The 9,570-nt window shown below is 41.1% G+C and overlaps 1 protein-coding gene across 1 annotated transcript; it reads left to right on the forward strand.

Annotated features, from left to right (window-relative positions):
- The first annotated feature begins 379 nt into the window (after positions 1-379).
- LOC101312354 (uncharacterized N-acetyltransferase p20-like) lies at positions 380-931 on the forward strand. The gene has a single exon (XM_004300907.1). It carries the CDS (start codon positions 380-382, stop codon positions 929-931), a length of 552 nt encoding a protein of 183 aa, XP_004300955.1.
- Positions 932-9,570: the final 8,639 nt, after the last annotated feature.

The following is a 9,570-nucleotide window of genomic DNA, read 5'->3' on the forward strand; positions in this document are numbered from 1 at the left end:
GAGAGAGAGAGAGAAGGAAGAAGAGAAGAAGAGAATTGGGGAAGAAGAAAACTAAATTGTATTCATCATCGATAAGATTGTGAGGAGGAAAACCCTACACATATATGCAGCTTTATCCTGACTAAGACGTGCCACACATGTAGCCATTTAGGTTTAAAACAATTAATTATGATTAATTAACATAACAGATAATTAGCTTTCCTAAGTCCAAAAGAAAAGTCAAAGTCATCCCATTTCATAACATAACCACAATCATTTCTCGACTTATAACTTTTCAGTCACCATCTAATACCAAAGCCTTGACCTTTTTTTTGTGTGTATCTTAAGTGTAACTGGATTCTAAACTAATTAGTGAAAACCTCAATTCACAATCAGAACCATGCCAATCACATATGAAATGGAAAACACTGATAACAATTCTTTGGCAATCACACTACGTCCTTACAGACTCTCAGATGCAGAGGATTTCTTAATGTATGCTGGTGATGAAAGGGTGACACAATTCACTCGTTGGAACACTTTGAATTCTAAAGAACAAGCACTCTCCTACATAAAGGAATTCTGCATTCCTCACTGTTACTGCAAATCCATCTGCTTCAATGACCGCTCGATTGGATTTCTCTTCATCAAGCCATATGATGAAGATAATGAGAAGTGCAGAGCAGAGGTTGGGTACGTGGTAGCTGCTGAATATTGGGGACGAGGCATAGCAACCAGAGCTTTGAAGATGGCCATCATTGATGTGTTCAAACAATTTACCGATTTGGTTAGACTTCAAGCTAAGGTTTTAATAGAGAACAAGGGTTCCCAGCGAGTGTTGGAAAAACTAGGATTTCAGAAAGAAGGTCTGTTGCGGAAGTATACCATTCATAGAGGTACAGCTAGTGATCTTTTCATGTATAGTCTTCTATCCACTGATCCCATGCCTTGAAATTACGATTGCTTAATGTCAAGTCTGAATTCTGAACAGTTGATAATGCCAGAACATTTTGAAATGTTCTCTCTTATATGATAACCATGTCATATTGTCAAGCTATCCCCCAAATGTTCTTTAAAGTTTTCTGTAATTATGTTCTAATCGAACTTTTAGACTACTGTCAATCCCACTCGGATTATTATCTTATAAGTCTAAGTGGGATTCAAAATTGAACCCCAATAAGTTTGATGATTTTCCTTTTATTTAGCATCTTTCAAGAAAAAGACTTCTTTACCTCATCAAAGAAAATTGTGACTTCTATTGTTCCTCCATATGTTATACAACTAGAAAGATTGCCTGGGCGTTGCTCCGGGACTTTGAGTGTCTTTTTCCTTTGTGATTAGTGTCATACATCAGTTCACCGTTTGTTATATATAGCCGCAATAGCCGCAATGCACTGTTTGCTATATACTAAAGCCCCTTCACATTTCTACATAACAAAGGAGAAATTTTGATAATTAACGTTCTTTAGGTGTTTGAATTGAATTTTAATCATGATTTAACAAAAAATTGAAAAAAAACCATATCAATGGATCAGAAGTCTCATATACCCTCATTTATATTTCTCCTCATTTTTTGTTTTGTTTTGTTTTGTCTCTAAACCGGCCGCTGAAATTCTCAAAACAACAATTCACTTGAAATTGGTACAATAGATGATTGAGGTCTCATACTGCAACAGAGAGAAAACCCGAATATGTTCAAATCAAGGATAACAAAAACAAAGCCAATCAAATATTCGATGCTTGAGATTGGGAGAACAATATCCATAGACCGTAGTTACAAAGGTGAAGAAGAGTGGTTAACCTATCAGATTGATTTTGATTTTGCTGAAAAAGAAGATACACCGATCAAAATGGCCAGATGGCTTGTAATCACAGCCATACTTGTCCTTTTTGGGGTATGAGAGCATAGATATTATATATATATAGCAAAAATTCAAGTTCTTAAAGTACTGTATACTTTGCATTCTGTTTACACCCAAATTAATATTTTACTGGACAGTATTGACTAAGTGAATATTAGTTAAATTCATGGTCCACGGCACACCAGCGAGCCCGAGTAATATTGGGTTTAGAGGCGGGTTAGCTCGCCTACAGTATCATGCGAGCTGGATATATGGTTCACATGCAGGCCTTCTCATATAAGGACTAAATTTGGCGGGAGAGCTGGACGAAGTTCGCATGCAATGAGACTTCGCATGAGAGGAAAATTGAGACATGAGTTGTTGGTGAGCTGTGGGTGTATGCGAAGAGGAGGACTTCGCCTAGAAGTCTTGGACATGGATTGCAATTACAATGCGAACTAGAAGTTTGCCTGCAAAGGACTTCGCATAAGAGAAGGAAATTAAAGGATGCGGACTCAGCTTGCAATATCTCAATTGAAAGAGCTAGTAATTATCCTTATTTGTCTCTAGTGTGAGGTTGTTGTATTGGTTCAGGATTTCATTCCTTGATTAATATGGATAAGTGCGGGTGCATCCACAAAGTTCTCGAGTCTTCATGAGGAAGTTGAACACTATCTCGCTACCTAGCTAGCAGAAGTATATCAAGAGGCAACTAAGCCTCTTTGCCTACAATATCTCATCGTTGAAGACTTCTACAAGTTTTTGACATGCTTGGGGCCAATATATGTGGCCCTAAAAGTCTTCAACATGCTTTAGGCCAATACATGTGGCCCTAAATAACTCTATATAAAGGAGTTCGAGGATCTCTCTACACACTCAACAACTCAACAAAAATACAATACGACTATCGACCTAGTCGAACCCAGACGCTAAAGCATCTAGCCTTAGCAACCTTTTTCCTTTCAAGATCCCCGGAGCTCTGTCTCTTTACTTTCTAGGGTCCCCGGAGTGCTTGCACCATTTACTTTTCAAGCTCCCCGGAGCTCCCTTGCGTTCTCGTTTTTCCTTTTCTTTGGTTGCTATGCTCGCTACAACCGTGAGTATCGATATTGGTGGCAAAGAAACTACTGTAAATCCTCGTCCGCGAGGTGGCACCGAAGCCCTACTTTCGTTTGATTAGAAGTACGGATCAGCACACTACAACAACAACCCTATTACATTCCGCGTCCGTGCGGTGGCACGCCCGCATCCCTAGAAGCATTGACTGCTACCGTCTCTCTCTCTCCCTGCTGAGGATTGTGGCCAAAACATTGGCACGCCCAGTGGGACCGGAGTAGTATCTTCCGTCATCCGCCATTGGAAAGGCAGACGAGTGTCTGTATTGTCTCTTCTAAGTTAAGACCAAACAATCTGCTCACGGTCTTGCAAATGAAAAAACGTTCGTGAGATTTGGCAATCCAGATTCGCGCATGATAACCATGACCAATTCAATAGTCACAAACCAAGACTTAGGGTTGACACCTTTGGCTCGGGAGCAAGTTCGCCAAATGGCATTGTCGGCTCATTTTGAGGATCTAAAAGCCTATTACGAAACCCTCTTCGCCTCCCTGGAAAGCAAGCTCGATAAAATGTTGACACACTTTGAGGTTAAGGCACCACTAAAGGCTCCGATCACGGCAGTGGAAACTATCTCGGCCAAGTGTACGAGGCCAGAAACAGTGACCCAGGTTGTCGAAGAACTTGAGGGCAAGGCCGTTGAGATTATAAATAATCATCCTATCTCAAAAACTGACGGAGTTCCTCAGAAAAAAGAGCTTGAAGATAGGACAGAACATTCCATCTTAGAAGAAGAAATCGGTTCGAACACTGATGGCAAACCAAGTTGCGCACGACCTTTGATCAAGGAGATTATGATGGCAAGAACCGTTCTGCTAATAGCATGCATGTCCTTAAAACAACAGTTGTTTCCTCCATAGATCAAGAGGTATACATGGATACTGGACAAGTACATGAGTGGCAAGATGTTAGCCACCTTCCTTTGTTTGATCTCCATGACCAAGTTCAAGATAACTATGAAGGCCGGAGGGTTTTGGCTTGTGATTTGCATGATCATATCTTTGTTTGCAATAAAGAAAGGCCTCCAGAAGAATTTAATCAATTGGATAGTGGTCTTGCTACGAGACATCCTCTTGATATTGGTCAGATCTTACAATTTAATCATCAATGGAATATCCCCAGGTCAATTCGTGGCTTCCTTGTCCAATTCATATGGATTTGTGACTTGCATGCTACGCGAAAGCCAACCGATGGCTTTACTGTATGTGATTTGATTTATCATAAAGGCAATGTCATCGTTGCCTTCGATTATACAACTTCGAGTCACTTACAAAAGAAACTAGTATGCGATGGTATAGGCCAAGCATGCACCCAACGCGATACTTGTGGCTTCAGTATGCCTACCTTTCAGGCAGAAATCAATTCGCTTATTGGTGGAGATTACTGTGATCTTTCGACGACGCCAATATACAATGAGTACGATGACGATTATAGATTGATCATTGGCTCTAAAGTTGACAGCCGGTCTTTGGCTAGTTATGATGAAACCATGCGCCATGACATGGTAATCGGTAACAAGGTACAGATCTTTACACCATACTAGCCGCAAGGATACAATTCAAGATAGTGCCTTACCAAATGGCAAAGATGCTTGGGGCAACAAGGCAGTCCCTATGAGCTATTTTCTTCAAATTTTCAAGTTATTGATGCACAACATCTTTGCTCAGCACTTGGAAGTTCTCTACAACGAGAATCTCATGCCGAGAACATAACGACGTCAAGACTTAGGGTAGTGAAGCATCGGTGGCCACCCCTGTGGCCTTACGAAAGGTAAATAATCATACTATGATCCATTCTTTTCTTTGCACCTAGCTTTTACTACCGTTTTTTTTTTCATTTTCTTTCTTTCTCACATTGAAAAAAGAAATATACAAAAATATCAAATAGCAAAAAACACAAAAAGAGATCTTTGGTTTTGCTGAAATGCAAGACAACGTTCTTGCCTATATAAGGCTTGAACTTTACTTAAAGGCCTATCCCTGAGGCTTGAAGACAACAGGCATTCCACATGCCTTAGAATTGCTGCCGGCGAAGTCAAGAAATACAAATAGATTACAGTGCTGAAAAGTTGTAACAGGCACTACTGGACAGTCAGCTTCACAGACTGAACTGGAAAGATCCAAGAGGAACTAGTAGGCGAGCCTTATATCAACAGAAAATCCTGGATGTCTATTTTCCAGAGGATTTTACGGTTCATCATTCCGATATTCCTAGAGAGAGTTATGACAGTTTGAATGCAGACATGTCAGGATACGTGCTAATTTGCAATGTGTTTGTTCAATGTGTTTTCATGACCTTACAACGTGCTTTCCTTTACTGGGGGCATACTAAAGTTTTGATGTCTGTTCGATGTCCTTCATTCTTCTCAAGTATCATCTAACAGACATCAAAATTGGGGGGCACATATGATAGAGATATGTTTCAAATATTTCAGACTTTAGACATTCTTCATATGTCTTGGTCATTATTTAGGCCAACACATGTTGCCTCTAAAAAAATTTATTTAACTCTCATCAGTTCGCACTTGGGGCAGCGAAGTGTCTTGTGCTTCACTCTCATTGATCCACACTGGGGGGCAGCCAGCGAAGCGAACTACGCCCTTGTGGCCTTTCTATCCATTCAAAGTGAACTATATCCCCTCGAGGTGTATCTATTCAAAGTACATCCATTCGAGGTCAAACGGTTCCTTTTCAAGTCACATCTACTCAAGTTGCATCCACTCAAGGTACATTTATTCAAGCTACTTCTACTCGAGGTGCATGCATACCAGGCGAAGTAGGCATATTATTCATTGTGATCCGAGTACGAGGTGATTCAAATCAAGATAAGTACATGTTTGTCGATTATGTTATGTGCTACTATTGAAATTGCCAAGGAAAATTTACTGAAAAGATTGAGAAAATCTCTCTTGAAAATAGACAACCCTAACTCGAAAATTCCAAATTACACTCTTAATACAACACGTCCAAACATCACATAATTATCCTTCAGAAATTCTAAACATAAAATACAATAATCCCAAAGTATTCAGAGCTACTAGACACTAGCGGAAGCAAGAAAACACTAGTAGGTTAAACAGGTAACCTACTGATGAAAACTGGCGGAAATACGGATGACTATGTCTCGCCTCCTATTAAATCCAACCCGAACTCTGCAGACTAGGCAATTTAAAACGAAGGACCCAGGGGAAAACATTTAATAACGTTAGAGTGAGTGGACAAAAATAAAATAATAAATAAAATATTTATGTTTCCCCAAATTAATTTCTAAGGAAAAATCGAATGCATGCCGCAAGCGATAAAACTTTTATCTCATAAAATATCGAGCCTCTCAGACTCTATAATATATGTATGTATTTACACTCGTCCATACTCCCTATATAAATTCATGGGTCTATATAGGGCTACTACGCTCGCGTCCAACGCTCACGTCACGCCTTAATGCGGTGCTACACTACGCCATTAAGGTGGACAAACGGGTGTATAAATATGTGTCCATACCCCCTATATGAATTAAACACTCAAATAGGGCTACTACGCTCACGTCCAACGCTCACGTCACACCATAATGCGGCTATATGCTATGCCATTAAAGTGGACAGACACATATGGCTAGCTAGCATTATATATACATACTCTCTCATAAATACATATTTATATCCACCGAAAATCCCATTTTCGGTGACTCTCCAAGAGAAATAAAATTCGTCAAATTAAAATGACGTCAAAATATTTCGCAACAATTATTGTTCAACCATGAACTTTAGCATGCATTTTATTTAAAACAAAAGTCCACTCACAAATTAGGCCTAAGCCTGATGTCGATTTGGGGCCTCGTCTGCTCGAGCCTCCTCACGTCCTAGCTCAAGAGGGAGTGAGTCCTTTTAGGGCAAGGCTGCTGAGTTGGAGGGCTACAAAACCGTACTAAGCTTGCCTGGATTGGTGGCCGGAGGAGGGAGTTCCGGCGAAAAGCTTCCCGGCGTCTCCGGCGAGTTTTCTCTTCTTCTGGCGGGTTAACGGCTCTGGGGCTAGGCCGGGGAGGGAGAGGAGGAGATGGGGGTCCGAACTGAGGTGGAGAGGTGGCTGGTGGCTGGCCGGACGGTGGCAGCTGGCAGCTGGAAGTTTCCGGCAAAAGGGGAGAGAGCACGGGAAGGAGAAGGAAGAGAAAAGAGAAAGAAAAAAGAGAAGAAGAAATAGGCTTGGGCCTCCTACCCTGTCCAAGTCCTATATACAACCCAATCCAAAAATAAAACACCCCGAAAAAATAATACCCGAATAAAAAATTACCTTTTACTAGCTAAAATTTACCATTTTTTACCGTCGTCATATTTTCTCCCACGAATAATTCCCCGAAATTAATCGTTCCTTAAAACACCTCTAGGGACCAATTAAATTATTACCTCAATGACGGAGACGGTAAAATTCTTATTATAATCAAGCTAGTAAATAAGGTAAAAATATAAGGGTCGGGATGTGACAATATTCTATGCTTCATGGTCAATTCTAGAGACTTTTATCTACATATGAACAAGCTGAGTTTTATCTTAGGGTCAAACTTTATCGACCGAGAGCCAAATATCAGTGGCTTTGGAGCAGCATGAACATAAACCTCTTCAGTCATTCTTGACATTCATGACTTCGAGGCTGGGGGGCAATGTTTACACCCAAATTAATATTTTACTGGATAATATTGTCTAAGTGAATATTAGTTAAATTCATGATCCACGTCACACCGGCGAACCCGAGTAATGTTGGGTTTAGAGGCGGGTTACCTCGCCTACGGTATCATGCGAGCTGGATATATGGTTCACATGCAGACTTTCTCATAAAAGGACTAAATTTGGCGGTCGAGCTGGACGAAGTTCGCATGCAATGAGACTTCGCATGAGAGGAAAATTAAGACATAAGTTGTTGGCGAGCTGGGTGCATGCGAAGAGGAGGACTTCGCCTAGAAGTCTTGGACATGGTTTGCAATTACAATGCATGCATGAAAAAGAGACGTGCTACAAGCCAAGGTTGCCATGCGAACTAGAAGTTTGCATGCAAAGGACTTCGCATAAGCGAAGAAAAGGATACGGACTCCATCTGCAATATCTCAATTGAAAGAGCTAGCAATTATCCTTATTTGTCTCTAGCGTGAGGTAGTTGTATTGGTTAAGGATTTCATTCCTTGATTAAAATGGACTAGTGCGGGTGCATCCACAAAGTTCTCGAGTCTTCATGAGGAAGTTGAACACTATCTCGCTACCTAGCTAGCAGAAGTATATCAAGAGGCAACTAAGCCTCATTGACTACAATATCTTAATATTGAAGATTTTTACAAGTCTTTGACATGCTTTGGGCCAATACTTGTGACCCTAAATAACTCTATATAAAGGAGTTCAAGGATCTCTCAACATACTCAACAACTCAACAAAAATACAATACAACTATCGACCTAGTCGAACCCAGATGCTAAAACGTCTCACCTTAGTAACCCTTTTCCTTTCAAGCTCCTCGGAGCTCTGTCTCTTTACTTTCCAGGCTCCCTGGAGTCCTTGCACCATTTACTTTTCAAGCTCCCCGGAGCTCCCTTGCGTTCTCGTTTTTCTTTTCCTTTGGTTGCTCTGCTCACTACAATCGTGAGTATCGATATTGGTGGCGAAGAACCTACTGTAAATCCTCGTCCGCGAGGTGGCACCGGAGCCCTACTTTCGTTTGATTAGAAGTACAGGTCAGCGCACTACAACAACAACCCTACTATATTCTGCGTCCGCGTGGTGGCACGCCCGCATTCCTAGAAGTATTGATTGCTACCATCTCTCTCTCTCCATGCTGAGGATTGTGGCCAAAACACATTCAAAGTAAATTTCATCAATCATACATACTACTGTGTAAAGCAAAGAATGCAGCTATGCATGTGTTCCACAACTAATCAAGGTATTGTCTCGTCTTAAAAGTTTCTCACTTCTGAATGGCATTATCAACTGGAAATTGAAATGCATAGAAGATACATTATTTCATGAATAGAAGAAAAAGTTCCCAGCAAAGCTTACCCAAACTCAACAGAAACAACATACTTGACTAAAATATGGCTCGCTATACTTGATTTAGTCCCAAACTCCCAAGAGAGATGATCAACGAAATCAAACACCTCCTGTCACATCCCGACCCTTATATTTTTACCTTATTTACTAGCGTGATTATAATAAGAATTTTACCGTCTCGATCATTGAGTAAATAGTTTAATTGGTCCCTAGAGGGGTTTCGGGGACGATTATGTGCGGAGGATTATTAGTATGAAGAAAATACGACGACGGTAAAAATAGTAAATTTTAGCTAGAAAAAGGTAATTTTTATTCGGGTATTATTTTTCGGGGTGTTTTTATTTTGGAAGTTTGGGTTATAAATGGTGTGGACCGGTTTGGGGTGTGAGGCCCAAACCCTTTTCTTTCTCTCTCCCTCCTCCCGATTTTCTTCTCCTCCCACCCGATTTTCTTCTCTCTACACCCACCGGTATTCCGGCCGTCCTCCCGCCGCCGTCCGACCTCCGTTCGCCGCCGGACCGGTCCCGTTCGGTCGGTCTCCCTCCCAGCAACATTTCTAGACCGGTGAGAGGAGCCCTAGCGCCGCCGTGAGAGAGCGGTGCCGCCTGA

This window comes from Fragaria vesca, linkage group LG5 (assembly GCF_000184155.1).
Source record: "Fragaria vesca subsp. vesca linkage group LG5, FraVesHawaii_1.0, whole genome shotgun sequence".
Lineage (NCBI taxonomy): Eukaryota > Viridiplantae > Streptophyta > Magnoliopsida > Rosales > Rosaceae > Fragaria > Fragaria vesca.